The sequence below is a fragment of the Brienomyrus brachyistius genome, chromosome 18, assembly GCF_023856365.1.
Source record: "Brienomyrus brachyistius isolate T26 chromosome 18, BBRACH_0.4, whole genome shotgun sequence".
Classification (NCBI taxonomy): Eukaryota; Metazoa; Chordata; class Actinopteri; order Osteoglossiformes; family Mormyridae; genus Brienomyrus; species Brienomyrus brachyistius.
Genome location: NC_064550.1, coordinates 22,062,433 through 22,086,592, shown reverse-complemented (window position 1 = coordinate 22,086,592; position 24,160 = coordinate 22,062,433). Strand labels below are relative to the sequence as shown.

General features: G+C 45.2%; 2 protein-coding genes across 6 annotated transcripts; both read right to left on the bottom strand.

Moving 5' to 3' along the window:
* Positions 1–1,442: 1,442 nt before the first annotated feature.
* On the bottom strand, positions 1,443–7,584 carry zgc:114123 (uncharacterized protein LOC569174 homolog). 3 transcript variants are annotated; one of them, XM_048982680.1, is made up of 16 exons: positions 7,040–7,584; positions 6,832–6,863; positions 6,502–6,681; positions 5,944–6,069; positions 5,545–5,595; positions 5,136–5,300; positions 4,967–5,047; positions 4,707–4,836; positions 4,292–4,410; positions 4,056–4,101; positions 3,788–3,906; positions 3,569–3,679; positions 2,789–2,856; positions 2,352–2,379; positions 2,089–2,210; positions 1,443–1,953 (listed from the first exon to the last, which is right to left on the bottom strand). In XM_048982680.1, the coding sequence occupies exons 1-16, from the start codon at positions 7,326–7,328 to the stop codon at positions 1,785–1,787; spliced, it is 1,836 nt and encodes a 611-aa protein (XP_048838637.1). In that variant the 5' UTR covers positions 7,329–7,584; the 3' UTR covers positions 1,443–1,784. The 3 variants fall into 3 exon arrangements, 2 of the variants coding, with proteins under 2 accessions (XP_048838637.1, XP_048838638.1); XR_007383335.1 differs by having other exon boundaries at positions 1,923–1,953; positions 2,033–2,210; positions 7,040–7,582; XM_048982681.1 differs by lacking the exons at positions 1,443–1,953; positions 2,789–2,856 and having other exon boundaries at positions 2,088–2,210; positions 7,040–7,580.
* Positions 7,585–9,073: 1,489 nt separating this feature from the next.
* On the bottom strand, positions 9,074–24,056 carry LOC125712521 (nuclear receptor coactivator 6-like). Of its 3 annotated transcripts, XM_048982662.1 has the most exons (12): positions 22,628–24,056; positions 21,222–21,518; positions 20,308–20,463; positions 19,382–19,504; positions 19,059–19,184; positions 18,162–18,917; positions 15,953–17,135; positions 15,754–15,863; positions 12,632–15,616; positions 10,770–10,803; positions 9,952–10,133; positions 9,074–9,703 (listed from the first exon to the last, which is right to left on the bottom strand). In XM_048982662.1, exons 2-12 carry the CDS (start codon positions 21,406–21,408, stop codon positions 9,651–9,653), a joined length of 5,895 nt encoding a protein of 1,964 aa, XP_048838619.1. In that variant the 5' UTR covers positions 21,409–21,518; positions 22,628–24,056; the 3' UTR covers positions 9,074–9,650. The 3 variants fall into 3 exon arrangements, with proteins under 3 accessions (XP_048838619.1, XP_048838620.1, XP_048838621.1); XM_048982664.1 differs by lacking the exons at positions 9,074–9,703; positions 9,952–10,133; positions 10,770–10,803 and having other exon boundaries at positions 15,578–15,616; positions 15,754–17,135; XM_048982663.1 differs by lacking the exons at positions 15,953–17,135; positions 18,162–18,917; positions 19,059–19,184; ... (2 more) ...; positions 21,222–21,518; positions 22,628–24,056 and having other exon boundaries at positions 15,754–15,947.
* Positions 24,057–24,160: the final 104 nt, after the last annotated feature.

Below are 24,160 nucleotides of genomic sequence, written 5' to 3'. Positions count from 1 at the left end.
ATTGTTCATAAAAAAGTGTAAAAAAAAACAACAGGCCATTCAACCTGACCAATTTTGGCACAAAAGCAGGACGCCATACATTTAGCAGATGGTCGGAATCTGCAAAGTAACTGATTTTTGGCGTCCCCTCCGTAGTGATAAAATATGCGTGCAGCCTATGGATGGACAAACTCCACAAAAGGGAACCGTTATTCATGATCCACCACAGCAAAAACAATCTTTATTAGGTAGAGGGACACAATGTTTTTGCAACCCTTCCCCCCAGCCTTGGAAAAATCATCTTTTAAAATTGATAAATAAATAAATAAATAAATAAAAACATCTCAGCTTTAGCTTTCAGCAAAGCCAAGCTCTGTACATCATGTACAGGAGAGTCAAACTGGAAGCAGGATTTTTCCTTGTCAAGTTTCACTCCTATTGAGGTTAAAAATATCCCACAGCCTGAAACAGGGAGGTTTCCAGCTTTCGTTCTGGTGGTCAAACATTAACACTTCAATGTTTATTCATTTCCTGACCTTATAAAGTGCACTGTGCGTCACTATATGACAATCACAACAATTCCAGTAATCAGTCCAATACATACACTCAGTCCAACCAGGCTGTGTTTGGTAGCTCAACCAAAATCAAGTTACTTCCGGTGCCGGTCAACCCAATAGGTGACGCAAGTGGCCACGTAGAGTGCCATCATCTGGGGGGGGGGGGCACCGACAGGGAGGGCTGCAGTAACGGGTGCCCCATGGACTCTGACCGTTACGGTCAGCTTTCCATCCGAAAACGTGCAGATTAACAGATTTTTTCTGGCAGCACTGTTAGCCATACAAAGTCGGTTTTCTAAAAGAGACATCAGTAAAACGAAAGCACGGAGTTGTACAAAGGCACCAGCGTGAATTCAATGACATTTACGCCATGAAACCTACTTAACATCCAACCTCCAGCAACAGCTGTACAGACCAAGACCAGACGATATTCAATAAAAGTGTTGATTAATTTAAGTTTTAGGGTCTCTTCCCCATTAGGTTCCCACATCCGTAGTTATAAAGTGTTAACTTTTATGTGCATAAGTTTAGTCAAATCCAAGGCACAAGTCATTGGATAATTATGTATTTGGTGCAGTTCTATAAACTGAATCTGAATGCAACAATCCCGGAACTGAAGAATATTATGGACGTTAATACTAGGGAATTGTTCTTCTGTTGAAGTTGAGACATTTCTGTAATTTTGCCCCCATTCACAATCAGTACTCATAAGTTAAAATAAAAAAATGAATCAGGCTGTTGAATATACCACAATAATTTAATGGCTTAAAACTCAGATGAACAGAATTATAAGTTGAAAACAAACAGGAACCTGTAGCTAGATGCATTTTGAATTGTGGTGGACGTTACACACAATTTATAAAACATAAATGTGAAACACTTAGGCACCATGAGACAAATCTGAAGTTCAACTTTCAATAGATATTTATTCCATTTTTGAAAATGGGGAAAAACACAAAACAAAACGAGCAATCTTAAAATCACTTAAGGCTTTAAAACGCGCAAACCTAGTGTGGGGGGGGTAGAATAAGGGTTAATGTTGATTGGGAAGTGCCAAATGAATGGGGCATTTAATTATTTACAGAAATGAAAGTGAAATAAGACAACGAAACTGATCCACTTGTGTTGAAACAAGATGGTGGTTCATTAAAGGGTGCAGGGGGTGCGTGAGGGTAGGGCAATAAAAGAAACTGGAACGACCAAACTGGTCAATCGGGCGGGGGGTGGTGGGGGGGTACGGTGGCGGTATCAGCACTCTTGGGCACCGGTCTTGGCACATAGCCTGAACACGGTGTCACAAGCATCCACCAAGTAGCCTTTGCAAGATGTGCAGACATCCTGGCTGTGCCAGTCTCTCATGGCCAGGCTGGTTGGAGGACAAGAAGCCGTCACTTGAGATTGCAGAACCAGGGGAACCCTGGAAAAAGGCAGAGGAAAACCTCAGCTGCATCCTCTCTGAGAAACGGACTCTACCATTCGCCAAAAAATAGTGGCACCCTCTCTTCCGTCCTGAATGGAGATCAGAACATGCAAGGCACGTCGTCCTGGTCACCTGGAGCAGTCCCAGGACCAACGTTCCCTCCAGAACTGGCTCTTGCCTTGGTCCTTGTTCAGCACGATCTTCTTGAAAAAGCTCATTGGGAGATTTATGCACCACTTAAAGGGAATCCGCATCTACAATGAAAAATATATAGGAGACAAATGTAATAAAAAAAAAAGTGTGGGAGGAGTAAACCAGATATAGCAGATGACCAAGAACAAAACAGTTTAAATACTCCCCAAATATCACAGAAAGACATGGCAAAACGTCCTTACCTCAACACAGCATTCTGGGCATACAACACTGAAATGGAAGATATGGAAGTTGACTTTCTCCTAGTGAAAGTTTCATACAGCTTAAATCAGGGCTATTCAAATCATGGTCTGAGCCCTGCTGATTTCCCAGCCCACCTTTACCTGAGAGCCAGGTGTGAAGCCTGTGGCCAATCAGAAATCGGTAATTATTACACCGACTGCCTGGAAAAACTGAAAACGAGGCCTGGATTTGGAATCGAGGAGCAGATTTGAAGAGCCCTGGCTAAATACTAACAACCAGGAGTCTTAACCGCTGTATTCGATACTATAACCCATGACGGTGATTAAACGATTGGCTCATTGGTGATTCATTTCCGAAATCTAGACCCAGCTCAAGAATAAGTGTAGAGCGCAATGTAACAGAAATTAGACACATTTGATAGAGAGGAAGACTTTACTTGTTGCAAAGGGAGCACATGTTATGCCAGGTGAAATATACACTCCTCTTCGAGCAACAGTGACACACCTGCAAAATGGCAAATTGGAATCACCTTAATATTCCAATATTCTGTCTTTCAGTACATTCTCTACACCTAAGAAAACTGGTTTACACTATATAGCCATGGGGGAAAAAAATAAGACCACTATATATTTTTAAACAAATCAGCATTTTTAAATCCTGGTTTAATCGTGGTCCTGCTGGCAGGAGGATACGCTGAGCAGCAGGATGTAGTTCACAAGAATAAGGTGAAGTAAGATACTGGGAATGACCATAAACTGGCCAGGTAAAGAGCAAAAGTGACTGTCTAATGCCAGAGATGATTGTTAGCGTATTCAACTGTGCCCCATGAACTGGAGGATGACCTCAAGTGACCTTCAGCAGGAATGGGAAACATTAAGTGCAGGTGTGAGGTGCACTGCTAGGACAGTTCATATCAGGTTCCAAGAAGCAAGACTGAGGTCCCATAGAGCAAGGAAGCAGCTCTTCATTAATGAGAAACAGAGAAGAACCAGGCTGAAGATTGCAAAAAATAAAATTAAAAAAAATTCAGACACACACCCAAAAATTGAGAAATGAGTGAAACAAAAAAAGTTGTGCTGTGGTCTCAGTTTTTTTCCCCAGCTATATGCATGTTCATCTGAACTCTGAAATTACTGCTGTATGTGCAACAATTTCCTCCTGGGATCAATAAGGTTTCTCAATATTAATTGCCTGTGGCGCTACAGGATATGCTCACCCTCCAGTTCTTGTATCTGTCGCGGGATGCGGCTTTCTGGGCCCTTGTCTCCATTTGGCGCACTTTGATGACCTCAGCAATAGTTAAAGGCACAGCTACCTTTCCAGGGACCTTCACGTTTAAAGAGGGCTCATCAGGATCAGCGATCGACTTGTCATCCTTGTCAAGAAGAGTCACAGTGTTAAGCTCATTAGGGGAGATCAGAGGCGGCAGACGTACAGGCTGCAGTTTCAAGTTGCTGGTGAGGGAACGGGACCTCTGCTTCGTCCTGGAGCAGCCGTGATGGGGGTCCATAGGCGAAGACGACAGCACGGGGAAGAACAACTCCTGTTCCAGTACTGAACACACCCAAGGCAAAAGTAGAGCTTTTGGGTGAACAACATAGGGGCATCCAGCGCAAAGCATGTGCCCACAAGCATCACAATATCCAGACACACACACACACACACACACACACACACACGAGGGCAATTAGCAAGGCCTGTACCTGTTATGTTGTTCTTCCGAAACAATTTCTCATCATGCAGATCTTCCTAAAAGCAAAGGGCTGGCAGCTTTTGTACAAGTTACTCAGATCTGACGACAAGTTAGACCAATTGCATATCTAAGATTTAACCCATTCTTCCCGATCCTTATGATGACGGTTTGGGAGGGATAGGCACTTACAAGTAGAGTCTGAAAAGCATCTGGGGGCAATCAATCAATCATTGGACAGAACCCTACCTCACAGTTGTCTTCCAGAAGATCAGGCACCAAAATGGGATTGAGTAGAAAGGAGGCATCTTCAGAGGAGGAATCTGCAAACACAGACTTCTGGCATCTTGTGGGAGAGCCAGGGTTGTCTGTGCAAGTCAAGAGACACTGTATTTTAACTGAAGTGAAAAAACGTTAGAGCTGCTTTCCGGATCTCTCAAGCACTCAAAGCAGGGGTCTCCAACTCTGGTCCCGAAGAGCTACTATCCAGTAGGTTTTCTATCATACCCGGCTTCTGATGAACCACATCTGCTCTCAGGAAAATACCAGGAACAGGTGTGGCTCATCAGAAGCCAGGTATGATAGAAAACCTACTGGATAGTAGCTCTCCCGGACGGGAGTTGGAGACCCCTGACAAAGTGTGTGTCAAATCAGTTGAAAGTACCTTTACATGCTAACCTCCTTTTATGTGAGGATAACAGTTTCTGTTGGTCCACCGACTGAATTTCCTTCATCAGTAGCTCGTGTAAGCTAGCTTCCTCTTTGGGCCGGGTGTTCAACTTTCGATCAGAGGCCTGCACAGAGAACATGGTGACAGGTCTAGGGGGATGTTGCTGAGCAACACGGGTTACCACGGCGAATCAACGGAACCGCGCAAGAGGATGCCATACTCCTGGCACCCTGCACCGTGGTCTATAAACTCACAGGCTTGAGTTTGGGCCTCGAACGGACAAATTCCAGAAGAGAGCCATGTGGATCCGTCCACTTGCGTCTGTTATCGACAGTCTGCAGAAGGAAAACGTGAGGATGGCTGAACAGACCTGAAATATTCAGTGTCAAATAGCAGAGCCAGACATGAAACAGCGCGGCTCGCCTGGACTTTGCGGAGCTTGAATCTCCGGTGTTGGATGTCTTCCAAGAGCTGCTGGAATGGGGAGTGCTCCACAGGCAAGGGGGCACTCATATTCAGGCGCTCCTGTACGTGCCTCAGTTTCACCCCCCTGCTCAGCTCATCCACCAGGGTTTTCCATGCAAACACCTTAAAAAAAAGAAATGCATGCATGGTCACCATAGATATCAACTCAAGGTATACACGGTTTTTTTTTTTTTTTTTTTACCACCCATGCTGCCTTTTTACAGGTTGTCATGTGACCAAAGACAATAAGTTTTACTATTCGCCAGTCAGTAACTCCCCCCCCCCCCCCCCCCACACACTGTTCACTGCAGCCAGATTGACACGCATTGGGTCACACATCACATAAGAGACAAAAATCTGTACCTACCCAGTTTGACACACTTCTTGTTTCTGGTTCTATGACCAACTTTTGTAGAGTCTGGTAATATTCAGAAATGTATAAAGAACATGTCAACTTCACTCCAACATACAGACCTAAAAATCAGTAGGTCACAGAAAGTTAGCAGTAGCAGCATGATACATTCATATTAAAGCAGCTGTTTGACCACCTAATCCCACCTAGGGTATACCCCAGCCCTGTGCCCCATGCTGTTTGAGACAGGATGCAACCCTGACCAGGATTAGCAGTTGGAGGATGGACAGGCGGACAAACATCTAGTAGTAACCATCCATAGTAAATGGTCCGCAAACACGTGATATATGTTTAACACCAACAGGATAGAAATGCAGGCAGGAAGAACGGCTTGCAGAGGGAGCCTGTACACACTTCTCTGGCACACTGCATGGTGTAGAGGTACCGGCACAACTCCACAGTCTCCGAGAAGAGGGTGCAGCACACTTTCCTGTAATGGTGCGCAGCCTGGTCCGGGTCGTACAGACGGTCTTTACAGATCTGAGCCAAAGGGACGACAAACGGGTAACGTGGAAATCCACTTGGTGCAAAGGCATCAGCAGCATTTCCAACTAAGCTTCAGAGTGATCGTGCCTCAGTCGTCTGACAGCCATTACACGTCGCCCATGGCAACAAATACTCAGTCTCGGATTTTATTATTTTAAGTCGGATGCTTCCCCCCCCAGTGGCTTACGATTAAGAAAGCGGGGGCAGATAACCCCTAGTTGCCCCTGGTTCTAAAGGCCTTGCTTGAGATTACTATTCCGGCCACAACCCGCAGAGCCTCAAACACAGGCATACATACGTAGCACCACAATCAGTAGCAAAATCAGTGTGTGAGATATGGCCGATTTATCTTTGCAATTAACTTCAGAAAAAGAACAAGACTGCAGACTACAACCCTATAACTACCATAAGATTAAGGTCTCCTACCTGGATGACCTCAGCGAGGGTGCGCACAGGCTGAAAGGAGTCCTCCATGTTTTGGCCGAGGGTGACCTTAGTCATCTGGCAGACCAGACCTTCCAGACTCGCATTCAGCTCACGTTCCACATTGTTGCCCAGACCCCAGTCCAGACAGGAGTAGATCAGTCGTCCAAGGTAATCCACAACCTGGAGAGGTTCCAATCGATGGAAATACAGCCAGAAGGAAGGCACACATTCCCGAACCTCATGGTAGCCATGAATTGGCACAGCTTTGGCTACAGAACTTGAGCTTAGTTTCAAGGACTTAATTTTTGGGCAATTTTGAATGTGACTTACCTGATCTTCAGTCTCCAAGGTAAAATACTCCTCTGAAAGTCCATAACAGAATGAATGAATTAGACCAATTAAAGTTTTACTAGCAAATTTAGTTTTTCATATGTATACGTGAAAGGAAATATTCACAAAGATTACATTCTCTACAACAGCTGATGTGATCCTTAACCAGCGGTGAGAGAAATCTTAAAGAAGAAAAAAAAAAACGCACCCGCATCGTTCAGTTTGAGGCGGACGCTGCCGTCGCCGGTCAGCAGGATCCCGTCTGTGTCCCGGAGCCGGAGCGCCTTCCGGGGGCCGTAGACTCCGCCGTCGGACAGCAGTACGGACAACTGGTAGCACAAAGCCCAGGCTTGCTCCTCACTCACCGGCTGGTCCTGCAGCTCCAGGATGTCGTGCAAGGAGACGAAGGAGACGCCGGGCAGGGACACACGCCCCTCGGCTTGATCCAAGGCGTGCGAGCTCAGTTGCAGAGCTTTTAACAGACCCTTCCCGGCCATCTTTCAATTACACCCGGGAGGTTTCTTTGCTGGGCCAAGGCAGGATCTCCAGTCTACTGCAGCAAATTCAGAAAAAAACAGCAAGTACCCTACAGCTGATACCACCTTCGGAAGTGATTCGGGGAAACACTTTAAATCGTGCGTAACGTGTTAATAATACTAAAGAACTTAAACCGATGACTAAACTAAAAATGTAGCTAACCATCGGAGCCAAAGTAATTGGAGGTGCGATCAAACAGGGTAATAAAAGTGATTCTTTCCTTTTTCCCACCGTCGGCGTGACTCTGTAATTAGCGTAACATGTCCCACCTGGATGGCTGTTACACAGACGCGCCGCCCGTTAGCTAACGTTTCTCGCAAACTATGCATCATCATGAATTTCTGATTACAAGCATGATTGTTTTGGAAGAGGTCTTGACTTATCATACTGCATTTATCGCTAAATGGCAAAGACTCCCACGCTCACGCAAGAAATCCTACGGTAACTCTGTATTATTCCATTATAAACCTAAAATTAGCTACATTAAAAGCGTTGAAATGGTTTGCAAACCCTATTGGTTATTCACAAGGTAATAAAACTGTTACATACAAGTAATTGCGTGTGCAGACTTGTCTCGAATTGAAAATCTCAGGCCAGCCAGCTGATCAAAGTTGAAAACCCTGTGAGTGAATGAAGATAAATATAGCCAATAAAACATTTTAGAAGGCTACATGTCGATGTTGGCTTCATATTTCGCTTTTCTGTCAGTTCTAATGTGGCCACGTTATCTGCGTGCGTTCACTTATTTAGTTCTTTCTCTTGTTGACGTATTAGTAGCACGGCTGTTTCACACTTCTAGCGTGGGGGAGGCGTGGATTTGAATCCTATTACTCCCTCTTTGTGGGTTTCCACTTTCAATCAAAAGGCATGTAAATTGTAAGGGACTGGCTTCTCATCCAGGGTGATCCTGTCCTGTTTGGCACGGGCTCCAGGCCCCAAAATGACCCTGTACTGGATTAGTGGCTGAAAGATGTTTGGATTTTATGTCATCAGTAAAATAACCAATAGGATAAACCAGACGGAGAATGACAGTATATAATCCCACCCACTGCTTTGAAAGCCCCCTGCTCACACATCACTTGGCAGGTTATCTGTACACTGACTCTGAACTGGTGTGTTGTGAAACCTTGGCTGGTAGTACAAGTGTATCTATATCCATTATTAAATTTTCTAATGAGACGATCACATTCCAATAGGGTAAGATCCTATTATTTAGGTACATCACTGATACTATACTGTAGAGAATACGGTCACTTATTACAAATGAGGCGTTTCCTCCCATTCTTACTGCACCATATTTAACTCATTTAGTGGTTAATATCACCAACATTGCGACTATAATGAATAAGACCAAAAAAAATGTATGACCACAGCATCAGTGTTACTTTATATTACAGTAAAATCTCCCCCACACACACACACATCTGTATATACTATTTATTGTTATTCATTGCCTCTCAACTCTTTACTCTTCTATACCACAGTATTTTTGCACAAATAACCCTCGCTTCTACCATACAGTAACTCCACTGTTAATTTGCACTGCATGTCGTCTTGTCAGTTTGTACCGTTATGCTTGTGACCTGCCTGCACTTATGATGCTGCTCTGTCTTTGTCCTGCTCTGTGCTGCTCCATGGTCCTGGAGGAACGTTACCTCATTTCTCTATATACTGTGTGTATGATTGAAATGACAATAAAACTTACTCGACTTGACTTGAATTTATTTTCAAAAAAATGCCACACATTTGGTAAAGCACACAGTGGTGTTATTCTAAGCCAGTTATTCCAGTGTTACAAAGATTATTCAGTGCACTAGTACATTGGTTTGTAGCTTTCAGTAGTTATACAGGCTCTGAAGTGTTTGTAGCTGCCTAATATTAAATCACGTAAACTTTCACAAAGTTTTTAAATCAGAGCTACGTCGTTGCACCTGGGCCATACAAAAAGAATTAAAATCTCACATTAACAAAAAGTGAGTTAAGTTTAAAGCCTATTGAGACGCTACTGCTGTGAATTTTATTCATATCTAAATCATGGCTAAGGCATTAAATCAATCTTTCGTATCCTGTTTCGTCGCCAAAAAAGTGGAAAATTACATTCTGATTTCAGCAAAATTACAAGATAGAAACTTTAGGCAACATATTAATCCAGCAATTAAAATCAAACACAAAAATCTTCGGCATTGCAGCAGACCTCAGACACAGTAGCACCGGTAAGACAAACGTGAATGACGACTTCATTATAAGGAGAAAGAAATCGAGCAGCTTCCACTATTCAGAAGTCATTTTGATTTCCTCCGCTTAGCCTGGGTAGGCATTGCTCCAGCCTTTGGATCTGTGAAGGAGAGAGAGATTGGCATAAAAATGCTTCCGAACGTTCTGCCTGTTAATCAAACCAAACGGCCGTCGTCGCTTCTGGAGGCTACAGATTCTTTGAATGTACGGCAGTGGGTATTCGTCAGTTCATCCCATCCTTAAAACGACATTATCTTGAAAACTTTAGCTAACAGACTAATGCTAATCTTTGTCCGGCTAAGATACAATCCAACAGAGTACTTAGAGTATAATAATTATATGTTAGACCTTGTCCACTGGTGGTGGTACAGGTGACTGAGGCAGACCCAGTTCCCAGCTTCTCCACCCTTTTCCTTTGTCCTCCATCTGACACCTCCAGTGCAGAAGGGGCCCCTTCATCTGGCTCCACTTCCACCCACGAGCTGCGTTGGTTCGCACGCTTGGATCTCCCTGCTCCGCCCACAGCATCCCTTAAAAAAAAAAAAACGGCGAGCAGATTACTCTAAACGCCAATGACTAGAAGACTTGGAGTAACTGAAAAGTTAGGCCCTTACACCCCAACCAATCTTGGGTCTCCAGTGAAGAAAAGAAAAAGGTCCCAGTTAATATGCTTAGCCTGCTGAGATCATTTCCGAAACCCATCCGTGACGGAGGAGAAGCATCGCGGTAGCTGTCCAGCCTAAGGTACTGTGTCTCTAACCTTCAAAACTCACGCTGAGAGCTAGATGCTCTTCCCCTGTAAGCCGTACATCCTTGAGCCATAAAAAATATATACAGCATGTTCATCAACCAGAACTCAAAGATATGTCTGGTCACCACATTCCACATGCATTAAACTCTTCTATGGAATATGCCCGAATCCTTCTGGGGGGAGAGACCCTCTAAGCTCCCATCCCATTACTTACTCCTACAGAGATGCATGATGTTTATTGGAATGGGAAATGGAATTTCAGGTTGCTGCTTATATGAAGAGATCTGCATAGTAAATAGTCACGGGTAACATACTACACGGTGCATGCTAGTTATCGGTCTTACGGGAGATGTGGAATTAAACAAGGCGTAATATCAAAATCCCCTCCCCCCCCCCCCCCCCGATGACAGCTTACCCATTCTCGGTTAATGCTGCTCCGCCGTCATCTCCTTTGGTGGTGGTGGGGGGGGGGGGGGGTAAGACATGTGGTTAATAAATTGGAACTCATTACCCAAGCATTATTTCACCTCAAAATCAATTTGGTACTAATCACCCTGGTAATATCGCAACATGCCCAATATACCTCCTTCAGATTGATATGAAAAGCAAAAATATTAGGAGGGATCATCTACTTATGCCTCAGGTATTATATATTATATAAGGCATTGAAATCAGTAACAGGTTACTGATACAATGCAATGCTCAATGTCACATATGTTAACGTAAAGTCTATTATAGGTATCTATCCATCCAGCTTCCAACCATTTGTTCCATTTAAGGTCATGGAAAGGCTTGGATCCAAATCCAGGCAGCATAGGTATCAAGGCAGGACTACATGCTGGATGGGAAATCAGTATCACTGGGCATGTACTCAACTACACTGTAGCAGCTGGTTCCGCAGCAGATGATTGTGGTTCCTCTGAGGTAGTTCTGGAACCTTTTTTTAGTCCCTATTCCAGAATAGGTACTTTTTGCTTGACCTGGAATTGCTGAATGGGGCTTATAGTGATAAACTTTGCTAACTGGTTGACCATAAACACCAGAGCTCACTTGGAAGTTATGTAGAAGGGCAAAGTAAAGAGAAAGAAGTAGTGGAGCAAAAATTGAGCATTTGGCATAATTTTTGTACATCAGGTGCATTAAATGCTTAATGAATACTTTTTTTGCTTAGATCTCCATATTTCTGCATTGGAAAATTTTATTGAGAACCGATATACTTCTGTCTAATATCTCCAGTGATGAAACGTGCCACTGCTCACTAGTGGAATAACGTGACATATTTATGGTGTGGAAAATAAAAGATCGATTTGCTGGCCAGATTTTATAATGAATTATAAACATGCCGTAGGTCATATAAATAAAATGCTGTGTCCTGTTTTGAATATGAGATGCGATTTGTCCCGTATTTGTGGACCACCCAACTGATCTGCCTAATAACCAGAGGTGGAAAGTCCAAATGCAGACCATGATTTTGCCTCATCCATCCATCCATCCATTTTCCAAACCGCTTATCCTACTGGGTCGCAAGCAATGGGCACGAGTTAGGGAACAACCCAGGATGGGGGGCCAGCCCATCGCAGGGCACACTCACACGCCATTCACTCACACAGGCACACCTACGGGCAATTCAGTATCTCAAATTAGCCTCAGCATGTTTGTGGACTGTGGGGGGAAACTGGAGTACCCGGAGGAAACCCCACGACGACATGGGAAGAACATGCAAACTCCACACACATGTGATCCGGGCAGAGACTCGAACTCGGGCTCAACCCACCAGTTGACTATAAAAAAAAATCACATCCACAGAGTACTCAGTTGGTTGGTTGAAACAAAATCTTGGTCTGGACTTGGACTTTCTGGACCTGGACTTTCCAGCACCACCAATAACTAACAAAACGACTATTTCATCCTCCATTGTTTTGGAGTAGCAGGCGAAGTTCAATCTACTAGCTTTTTGCATGTCCCACACAGCATGTTCCTGTTGTTCCTACAGCATATTGCACATCATCCAACATCTTGAAGTACAAAAAGTATGGTACCTGGTGCAGTGGAAAAGCACCCTTAGAGACACCGGTTCACATAACAGGAGGAGAACATGCAAGCTCCATGTCCAGAGTGGGATTTGAACTCCTCACCAAGGACGAGGTTCTATGCACTGAGCCACCCTGTACATCTTAGTGAAATAGTTACTTTTTCTAAATTTTTTGCTGTTGTACAAAAATCAGCTCATGTAAGTCTAACACAAGGCATATGTTATACTGTAAAACAAACTTTTACCAGTATGCTGTCCACTGTTTAATCTGGGTTCTACAGCTTGGATGCTTTCTGGAGCCGGTCGGCTGGTTTCAACCACTGCAGGTGGGCTCTGCGCCCCATCTAGAGAGGGTGGTGCTGATATGGCTCCAGAGCTGACTAAAACTGGTCCAGGATCAGCAGTGTTTGCTGGGGAAAAGTTAGGGGGAAAGGAGGGCTCTGGAACAGGTGGGGGAGCTCGTTTTGGAGGAGAAGTGGACTGGTGTCCCTCAAGAATATCTGACTGGCCAGCCGGATGGGAAAAACGAGGTAGTAGACTTCTGGATGTATGGTCTGATAAGATTCTGAGGCTGCAGGACTGAGTTGACTGTTCATCCACTTTCTGTACAGTGAGGGACGGAGCGTCAGTTGATTCAGCCATGAGCACCTGCCTTGGGCTGCTCTTGGACAAGGAAGCTGTAGTAGATATGGGGTTTTCTTGTGAATAAGCAGCAGTTCCCAGGCTGGAACACAGATTAGATGGTAAGAGGGGCTTGGAGACAGAGGATGCCTTCGCTGTACTGGGACATAGAGATAGTTGCCAAAGTGGACTATGCTTTATTGCAACTTCTTCAGTTGAATCTTTTCCCTGCTTTAGGGTTCCAGGGCACGGCTGGTGAGCATGGCTAACACTGCAAACAGCAGCAACTTGGTTTGAGGGCATCTTGACCAGGTTGTTGGGAATGCCATTTACAGGAGACTGAGCTGATGTAGGCACTTGTGCGAGCTGGAGATCTGTTGACAGTTTTGGCGACCCCACTGCAGTTACTGGTAGGGACGTAACATTTGTACTAGGGGGAATGGAAGAAGCAGGACCCTGAAGAATTGGGTTGATTAAGACAGGAGTTGTTGGAAACTGAGGGGAACAAGAGTTATGTGCAGTTGTAGTAAGCATGGCTCCGCCCTCCTGTGGTGCCGAACCTTCATTAGGAACAGTAACTACAGCAGAGACTAAGGCTGGGATTCCACTAGAAGTTGTGTTCACAGAAGAACTTAAGGAATTTGAGGAGCCAAAGATAGTGATTTGTTTGGAAGGAACGGTGGCTCCCGAGGTAACACTCTGCAAGGCTGCAGCACTTGTCAAGGAGTTAGTGATAGAGTTTTGGTTAATGGTGACACTAGGGTGAGAACTGGAAACGGAACTGTTGATTGACTTTGGATCCGAACTGGAAGTAATGCCTGAACTGGAACTGACAACAGTGATGAGGTTTTGATGGACATATGGGTTAAGTTTGGGATTTGAACTGACTTTAGACTCCACTTCTGGTTCATTTTCTGTAAGAGTGGTGACATCAGAGTGCAGTTGGCTGTTTACACCCACAGCGTTTTCATTTTCACTCATACTTCCCTCTGCAGTATGACCCTGGTCAGGCTTTACAGAAGTTGTGTCTGTAAGCAAGCTGTCCAACTGCCGATTTGAAGAGGCTGGGACGTCCCTCAGACCTACTGAAGAACCGGGTTTAGGTTCCTGTTGAAATAAAGCCTCAGTCTCTTCTGCTTTTTTTACCTCTTGAATTTCTGGCTCTCCAATAACACATTCGCCACATGGAGGACTTATAACATTCTCCCTTGGAGGGTCTCGCGTAAGCCGGGAAAACAGACGCTTCTCGGGTTGTATAACTTGTCCTTCACAAGTCATGTCAGTGGGGTAGCCATGGTGATCATGGAACGGATTTTGGATTTCAGGCACATCTTGAGAAGCGGGCTCCATGGGCATTTGATTGTTGAGAACTGGAGTATGGTGAATCATTGCATTTGCATTATTAACCAGGGGCTGCTGGTATGTAGGGGAGGACTGGGACGTTTTAGTGCCTTTCTGGCATCCAGGGCTAGGTGCTGTTTTGCGGGTTGATGTTGAGCTAGCATGTCTACTGTTGCTTGGGCTGGCTCTTGACTCCAGACCTCCAGGTTTCCCACCTGCGATCACCTTATTGCTAGGCTCAAAAAAAGACAGCTGATTATTGTTGTTGCCATTCACTAGTGAATTCATAATGGTAGGGGCTTGCCCAATGGCTTTCAGGGTAGTGGGGTTAAGACCCTGCTGGTCAAATCCTCGATTAATATTAGACTGTCTAGGAGGTAAAGGAATGTTTATCTTTGGTGGAAAGAGACCAGCTATTGAAGCATTTAATCTCTCTGGGGAGAGATTGATCTCAGAGGGCTCAGTGCTAGGTGGCCGACTGGTTTCGGGAAGGGGAGTGTGATATGGCCTGGGACTAGCTGGGTTGGGTGTCTTGGACCTGGAGCCCTGTGGGCTGGGTGAAGTGATGGAGAAATGAGGGCTATGTGAAGCTGGCATCGTGCCAGCCTGCTGCGGCTGTTGCTGCTGCAGCTTCTGGAGACTTGCTCCTTGACGCTGTGGTTTCGGCGAGGTCCCTGACTTCATCGGCTGAAGATTACAACCTTGATTGAGAACCATATGTGGCGCGCCACTTCCTGTTTCATTAGAAGTGCTAGTCTGCGGAACGCATATTCCGGAGGCTTCCTCTGAATTCAGTGATGGACTTCCCCGTACCGAATCAGGGACAGGAATCCTTCTCGCAGTTACGTGTGGGTTCATCATGAAGGGAAGTCCCCTCGGTTTGTCAGGGGATGGTGGGACACTGCCATTGCCTCGTAGGTTAATCATTACTGGCATGTTTCCCTGCTGAGAGACAGGCATCCTCTGGCCATCTGCTGCGTACAGGACTCCCTGCGAGAGAGGCACTCTATTTTTAGCATGTTCTTGCTGCCTCATAAACATTATCATCTGCTGCTGTTGGTGATTCGGCTGGCGATGTTGCTGCTGCTGCTGCTGCTCGATCTTTTGTTGAGCCTGTAACTGGTGTGGATTGACCTGGGTCTGACCTAGTTGTTGGCCTTGGGACATTCGTCCAACTTGACCCAGTGGCGCCTGCAGATTCTGCAATTTCTGCTGTTGCACGAACTGAACGGGTATTTGATGTAAAGCCCTTTGATCTCCTGGAAACCCTAAGAAATAATTAAAAGTAATTAAAAATAAAATCAAGTAATACTACATTCCCAATCCTCTATCAAAGAACATTAACATATGGAATAGCGATCATGATGGGTAATAACTCATCAGTGGGTAACAGTACAGCACCTACCTGTGGGTCTGTTGGAGAGGTCTGGCAGATTGGATCCAGTGGGATCTATTCCAGGTCTCTGGTCCCCATGCATCAATTGCACCTCCATATTGTTCTGAGAGTCAAGTCCACTGCAGAAAACACAATGCTCTTAATGAAGCCATTTCCAACACAAAGAAATAAAGACTTTCTCCCCATTTCTACTGCATGACACACTTACCAAAGGGCAACATCTGCTTGTGCTAGCGATCCTGCATTACCTTTAGCTTTCTTTTTGTTTGGGGTCTTTTTCTTTTTTGCTTTTGATTGGTTTACCACCCCTTGCTTTCCGCTAGGGCCGATGTGATTTGCCGAGACGTCAGTCTGAAGAAGATTGACCAGAAGGGGACTTGTGAGCGTGATGTCGTTGTTGACCACGAACCCACCGGTTTGCACGCACTGGCCTCCCGTGCTCATCTGTCCTGGAAAATGGGGGTTGAGGGGCATCCCATGACCAGGGAACTGACTACTCCCTACCGGCATGGATTGGGTAGTCGCTATCTGTGGCTGTTGGTTCTGTAGGTCAGGCAATGCCTGTTGCAAAGGCATCTCCTCTGAGATGACAGCGTCATCCCCAAGTGACTGTGTGTGCTGCTGAACGTCCTGCAGCGGAAACTGTTGCAACTGCTGTTGAAATTGCATAAGTGGTGGATGAAAGCCTGCCGTTTGGCCGGCACTGCCATTCACTGGACTCTGTTGGAGTTGCTGCAGCTGCTGAATTAGTTGCTGTTGCATCTTCTCATGCTGTGTCTGTTGAACCTGTTGCTGCGTTATCTGACGCCGATGCTGGAGTTGCTGCTGCATCTGTTGCTGTTGGGACTGAAGCTGCTGCATCACCTGCTGGTACTGCTGCTTTTCCATATGTTGCTGCTGCGGTTGCATCTGCTGCGGAGCCGACTGCTGCTGTTGTTGTTGACCCATCTGAGTGTGAAACTGGACCGGGTTGCCTTGCATGTATGAGGGCCTCATTATCTGACCATTAAACCCAAAGCCCTGCTTGATTCCTTGCATCTGACTGACCATCATCTCCGCCATCATCGCATTCGGCTGCTTCCCCTGGTTGCCCAAAAGCTGCCCTTTTCCTAGTAATGTGGGTGGAGTCATCCTTTGTTGTGGGCCCACATTGAAGTTATCGGGGTTCTGGTTGCCCATCAATCCTGGGTTTGAATGTTGAGGCCTGGTGACAACTGCTTCTCCCCCGACTTCGCCTTGGACCACCTGGCCAGCAAAGGAGGTGTGATTGCCCTGGGAGGTGGCGGACCCTAGTGGTTGGCTAGCCATGCCACTCTGGTTGCTTTGTATGATGTCATTCTGATCATGTGACCCTTGCATATGACTCAGGGTAGATGGAGAAGTGAGAGCTCCTGAAATTCGTTTAAATTATACAATTAAAGGTAAGCAAATAATAAAATCCATGTAATACACACAGTTTAAGACAAGCACACATATCATACTGGATCCATAGTAACTTAAATATTTTTAGAAACAGAACTCTACTACAGTAACTCATAGTGTGTTGCCACTAGGTCGTGTCCCAGAAGGGACTCTGGCATTTAACCTGAATTGGAAAAACCTGGAAAAAAATTTAGATAAATCTGCAAAATTGTTACTATAGGAGTTAATAAATAAATTTATTAGGGGACAAATACATTTCTATACATCCATCATTCAACCACTTAATGATTCCTAGGAAGTCCTGCAGGAGGAAATCAGAGCACCCAGAGGAAAGGACAGGCAAACTACAAATGGGATTTGAACCCCTAGCCTTGGAATTGGGAGGGTACGGTACCTCCCGCAGAGTCAATGCGCCACACTATCTACTCATGCACAAGAATTACACAATAAACCAGAATTAACGCCTCCTACTTGAGGTTTGCTTAAATCACAATTATTTACAGCTATATGTTACGATCAGAACACAGACTGTCATTTTCATAACAGAGGGGTTATGTCTTAGTTTTTATTCTCCTTAGGTGTGACCTTCTACCGCAATCACCGTCTTGCAGATCTTTGACTTTCTACACTGAGAGCTGCCCTGCTTTTGGGTTTGTGGACCAACAGCTTGTAGGCAAAGGATCAGGAGTGACACCGACTGATGAGCAACAACACCATCCTTCCTGGACGCAGACTCATGCTCTCATATCGCTTGATCAAAGATCAATGACTGTCTGCCTGACATCTTGTGGTTACACCTCATACAGATCTATTACAGGTCGCTATGTCGGTACCTGCATGTGGCAAGTTCAGGCTGGTTGGCCGCTGAGGGTTTGTACTCAGCCCTTGGCTCTCTGAGGCACTGGACATGACCCAACTTTGAACTTGCCTCTGACCGCCTCTGAACTAAACCCAGGGGTATACGATTGGGGGGGGGGGGGGGGCGGGACACATACCTCCTGATCCGGCATGGGAGACCCGGGCCACCTGGATCTGTTGGGAGGTGACCATGATGTCTGGAGAAGCACCATACTGCTGGCTCAACATCATCCTGCCAGGAGAACTGATGGTGGGAGGCAGCTGGGGGCCCAGGTGGGTCTGATTCTGTCCCGGCTTTGGGGGAGGGGCTTGTTGGAAAGGAGAGGGGGAAGAAAGAGGGGAGTTGATGTGACCCAGGTGAGTTGCATAGGGTAGTGGAGAGGCAGGGACCTGTGGTCCAGTTGGCCTTTGGAGGATGTTTGGCTGCGGGGCCATGAACTGGGGGTTGCCCGGTTGCTGTTGCTGCCCCATGGCGTTGAAGATCTGCCCAGCTTGCTGACTCCCAGAGGGGTACGGAGGTGGAGGCTGCCTTGGTATTTGAACTGAGGGGTGCTGCGTCACTTGAACTTGCTGAAGCCCATTCCTCCAGGTCCCACCCATGGACCCCTGGGCGGGCGGGGGCTGCAGGACACCAGACGGGAGCCGACTCCATCCAGCTGGAACGGGGATCTGATTGTTGAATGGAGCACAAGTGTCGCCTGGCTGCACGAGCTGGGATCTCTGGTGTTGAAAGTGCAAGGTCACTGGGTTTAGCTGCCGGTCGGACTGCATGTGGGTAGGCACAGAGAGCACGAGGGTCGGGCGGTGAGGTGGTTGAGCATGGTAAGGCTGCTGTTGCTGCTGATGTTGTTGCTGTTGCACGGGGAGACTGAAGGGCATGGAGTCCGTTGAGTCTAAGGTCAAAACACAGAAGTGAAACAAAATGCCCAGCAAGGTTCCCTAGCTGTCAAAGGGAGGCCCTTCCTCACCACCAGAACCTTTGTTCTGTTACCATTAGGACACTTAGTAAAGCTGTGGGACCAGCGAAATCTCACCTGCCGGGGCGTGAGGGTGGGGAGCCCTCACCAAAAACTCGCCAGTGGCCCCTGCCACCATCCTTGGAGGGGGCATTCCCGGGTATTGGGAAACCATTGGCTCAGAGGGGTTAGTCACTCGCGAACCTCAAATGGGAAAAAATATTAGTAAAAATATAATCTTTAAAAACAAAAGATACAAGTCGCTGTTTTTCCGAGTTTCGGGAGGAAGTGTCATAGAACTTCTTATTTTCAATTCTAGTGATTATCATTTTCTCTGATATCATAACTAATGTCTTACGTAAGTTGAGGCATTTAACTCCCAGGATATGCTCTCTCCCCACCTGGACCCATGTGCATCGGGAAGCTCCCATCCATCCTCATGTGGGTGGCCGCCCCGGTAGGTCCACTGATCCCGACCTCCTGACCTCTATTCTGCGCAAAGGCAACATTTATGGCACCCTCCCCTGAATGGAACCAAAGACACAGCAAAGGCCTACTTCATCAAAATAACATCATTTCATATTCGTACAGTTACGGGAATCTAAGCCAATCGCTGTGTTTACCATTTCTCTAACGTGGACTACAATTGGTGCAGTTTCATCCAATCCCCTGCGAACATTGCACAGACAAACAAACAACCGTAACAGCCACTTGCCAAATAACTACTCTTTTAAAGCACCTGCATTTAGTGGAAGACCAGGAGCTTGATAACTAATAAGTGATTGGCAGGGGGGGCTGTTTAATGTGAATTACAGAATATCAGAATGTTAACACAATAATGGTGGACAGTCAGGAACGGATACAACTAGTATTGACACAGAGATCAGTATAACACTGACATTTTGCACACAGAATCTCCATGCATGTAACAAAGTTCTCTTTGAACATGCAAATAGTCGTTGGGTATTAAACAAATTTATTGGGTTACTGTAAATAAAAGTCAAGATATGCATAAACTGAAGCAATATAGAGTAATTGGCCATAGGGATATTTAGTACCTATCATTAAAATACTCTGTGATGTTACTAAACATTTGGAAAGTGAATGTCATGAATTAAGAATGTAAAGTAATTTACCAAGAGTTACCAATACAAAAATAAGTACTGTAAGATTAAAAAGTAAGCAATCCGTTGTAATTTACAAGTACTAGTTCAACTCGAACACACTAGCTAGTCATCGTGTCAAACACACAATGGAGCTGTATGCGAATGAATCTGTGCTGTTACACCCCCCTTTTAATGAGGTCAGTCCGGCGAGGCTCCCCCACCCTCGATCTGCACGGACAGGATGCCCAGGTCTCGCAGCTGCTGCTGGCTGCTGTGGGCCATGAGGCGCAGACGCTCGGCGGCCTCTCGCGGGACACTGAAGGTCACACGCACGCTGTTCCATGGCTCCACACATAGGGGGCGCAGTCTCTCCACATCTGGCGGCAAGTGGAACCAATCAGGGGGAGAGCCAGGGACAATTCTACGATTGTTTTCTTTTTTGGAGTGCATAAGAGGAGCCATAATATATACAGTGAGGCCAACCTTATCATTAGCCAATCATATGTTTTGAATTGGCAGAGTGACAGGCGAGAGGGCACTGCGGGGCCCAATCAGTTTCCAGCTAAGGCCAGTGTCTCTCTCACCCCGCTTCTAAGTTACAGAGTAACCAAAACCCAAAAGGACTTGGCTGGGCTAACGCTGTCCATTTATTATTAGGTCTGTGCCCGTCTTACTCCTGGGCCGTAATTATCGCGTCTTCTCATTATTAAAATGCGCAGCATATTTTTTGCCAGACTCCCTGTGCTGCAGTAATTAATTCCGCTTCCAACAACTGGGCCCCTGCTGTGTTGCATTATCCGCCTGCAGTGATGAGGACTAGAAACCCCAAACTAGTTTGTGTTCAGTGGGGCGACTGAATGGGTACATTCCCTCCCTCCCCTCCCCTCCCCCTCCCAGCTCAAGCAGGGCTGTCCGCTGTGGATCAGAGTGCCTATGGGGGGACAGCACTCTCATCCAAGCGCATTATTCGGTGAGGCGTGCATCATTACCGGTAAGGTGAAATGAAGTCACAGCCTGGAGGAGCAGTGTGTAAAATCTACATCTTTCCCAAAAAAAATCACAAAACAAACAAGTAAAATAGAAAATTTCGGCGGAGTTTAATTTTATTTTCAAAAAATGTCACTCACAGACTCACCTAATTGCAGTAAGTCAGGTACACCACTCAAAATGCAGTCAAGTTTTTCCTGGAAGTCTTCGTCGTCCATACGTCCCAGGAAGGCGATGAAGACTGTGCATTCCATCTCCTGCCCAATGCACGACAAGCTGCTACCATGGTTACCGTCATCTTCCACACTAGAGCTCTGCCCAGACTCAGGGAACATCGCGACAGCCACCAGGTGTCGCTGGCGCTCGCCGGTGTGCCGTCGATCCCGGCGGAGAGCCGAGCAGTGCTGTCCCACACCGGCTACCCTGCTGGCCTTAAGCTGTACATCTGCAGGTCACGTGACACACATGCACATGACACAAAAGTCATGCGAATACTATGGAATAGCGGACTACGACTTTGATTTTGACTGGTTTAAAAACGAAAGGCTGGATATAAATTTTCTTAAACTTGTAATGTCTGCTAATAATACTCACATAAATTGATTATGCCTCAAGTTAAACACGAGTTAGTGACCATTCTGTCGCTAGCTTAATCTGTAACCATTCGTTTTAGTTCACATGCGTTGAATATGTAAAAAAAATCATCACCTTATATCTCTGAACGCATTATTGCAATCATTTACCGTTTTTAAAACATAGATAAATACGTCATTATGTGACGGTGTGATGGGAATCAGTCTGCATATTTGCTAAAATTAAAATTAAAAACACACAATGAAGGACATAACGTGTCGTAAAGTGTATTATTTACTAACAAAGTCGCAATGGGAATTGGAAAGCGAGCTGTATATCAACAGGTGGAATTCAGGGCCGATATCCGCACGCAGGGGATCAGCACTGGGGTGCATCAGGCAGTCCGGCCCGTACTCTATTTGGCACTGGATCTTCGTCGATTATGTTTAAACTAACCGCAGTAAATGGTTACTTATAAGTTTGTTATATGTATGGGGTAGCTTCCGTTAATGGCAGTGTGTTTCCCAAGAAGTTAAATGCACCTCGCAAGCTGCCAACTGTACTTTCCGCACTGTTTATATAGCAACCTCACCCAGATAAAGCAGCGATGTGCATCCTGCTCTTCAAACAGGGGAGTCTGCATTTATTTCACCCCCGCTGAAGCGGAGGATGCTCGTGTGAAGCCTTCCCGTCAGCGGATCGGGAGTAAACCGCGCACTCCCGGCTCCCATCCAGACGTTTGCGGCTGACACCTCGCCCGGGCATAGGCCCCCGGGTTGCCTAGCGCTCCCCTCCGCCACCATGGACCCAGCCTCCAAAACTGAGCTAATGATCCAGGAGCACCAGCTCTGGCACTAAGTGTCTGCTTATAAGTAAAAGTATTCGAACTATTTACGTTTCCCAGATAGGTAACAGTGCAAGTGATGTAGCTAATATATTCTCATGTTCATAATAAATAAATAAAGATAAATAATCCCTTACCAGGTCAGTGCATTTGGAAATTATCCCTCCTATTCATTAACAAAACAAGGACCAGGTAACCGTGACCACACGCACGAAGTGGGAGGAACAAATGAGCCCAATCTCAAGAGTCACCGCCCCCCCCCCCCGCGCGTTTTCTCCGTATTCTCGAAGTAATCTGCACGTAAACTTCCTTGGTACGCTAACTACTGCGCCGTTTGCGCAAGGCCACAACGCTGCAAGATAACTATGGTTGCAGTAACGGACAACCGGATTGGTCGAAATCTATCTACAATCCAGCAACAGTAGATGTATCTCGTTACGGGCTGGACCAATAGTTGAGTTACCGTTTAATCGCAATCAATTACAGCAATTTTAAGTAACAGAGATACCTAACTCGTATCAATTGGTAGTGCAGAGTTAACTCGGACATCTAGATATTTTAAATAATTCTAAGACTTTGTATTTTTCCAGTTTTTATTTGAAAAATTACTCTACTGCATAATAATTTGTAATCACATACATGTCCGTTTGTCGACTGAAAATTTACTTTAAGAGCAACAAAAAAAGATTGTGGATACGAGTAAACACGTTTTATATAAATAAACATCAAAATATTTACCTTCAGTTTTTTTCAGTGGATAAGTAGACCCCATTTAAAACCGGACCACATTAGCCTTTTACAGACAGGAGCAGCTTCGACAGCCATCTGTGAACCTTTTTTCACATTCCTGCTAACAGAATCACCTCATACAAAGCACAAACTTTTACAAAGACTGATATATTAAAGGAAATAAAACATCTATAAATTAGAACGTTAGTCAATTTCTAATCATGGGTGTTAACTATTACCAAATTGGGAAAAAGAAATCTAATTTTGCCTACAAACGCAACCATGCTAAGAGAAGCTTTAACAAAACAAATGGTCACTGAACATTCACAGAGGAATTTGTGAGCAGACTACTAAATAAGTGGGAAATAGTAACGGGTAAAAGAAAATGACCACCAAACTTTTCATCAAAAACAAAAGAAATAAACCCTAATTCTTAAACTCTTAAAATACACTTAAAATATATAATTTTACATAAAAATTGTTCAGATTATTTTTGAATATATGCCTTCTCAATTCGGAAAGAAAAAAGTATGCAGAATTTTAACGGTAACCTTTTAAATCAAGACATCACAAATAAATAAATAAAGGAATGTGTTAACAGCAAGACTGTAAAAGGACTGCAAGCTTGAGTACCGTTCAGAAAAATTCAGACACGCAGATGGTTATAGTTATCTGTGGTTACTTTTCTTAGCACACAAACTACTTTTACCGTCCATACATATGGTGCTGGATGGATGTGGAAGAGATTTAGGAATGGTTCTCTTAGCAGTACAGGAGCAGCATCCTAACTGTAATCTGAGGTAACAGTACAATTCCTTATCCTCCATTTTATACATCTGCCTTTTGTAGTCTCTCCGCAAAATAGCGCGGGCTAGCTTCTACCCAGCGTAAATAGTGAATTAATACCATAATTTCCTTAAAACAAAGCAACACACTCCACA

Excerpts from the sequence above, each read along its gene's own strand:
- zgc:114123 (XM_048982680.1), bottom strand. The coding sequence starts at position 7,328 with ATGGCCGGGAAGGGTCTGTTAAAAGCTCTGCAACTGAGCTCGCACGCC. Across the intron at positions 5,596-5,943 it reads CCATGCAGTGTGCCAGAGAA|ACTCTACAAAAGTTGGTCAT; the intron begins GTGTGTACAGGC and ends GAATATTACCAG. Across the intron at positions 2,380-2,788 it reads ATGTGCTCCCTTTGCAACAA|TGTTGTATGCCCAGAATGCT; the intron begins GTAAAGTCTTCC and ends CTTCCATTTCAG.
- LOC125712521 (XM_048982662.1), bottom strand. The coding sequence starts at position 21,408 with ATGTTCCCTGAGTCTGGGCAGAGCTCTAGTGTGGAAGATGACGGTAAC. Across the intron at positions 19,185-19,381 it reads CCCGATGCACATGGGTCCAG|GTTCGCGAGTGACTAACCCC; the intron begins GTGGGGAGAGAG and ends TTCCCATTTGAG. Across the intron at positions 18,918-19,058 it reads CCACCCTCACGCCCCGGCAG|ACTCAACGGACTCCATGCCC; the intron begins GTGAGATTTCGC and ends TTTTGACCTTAG.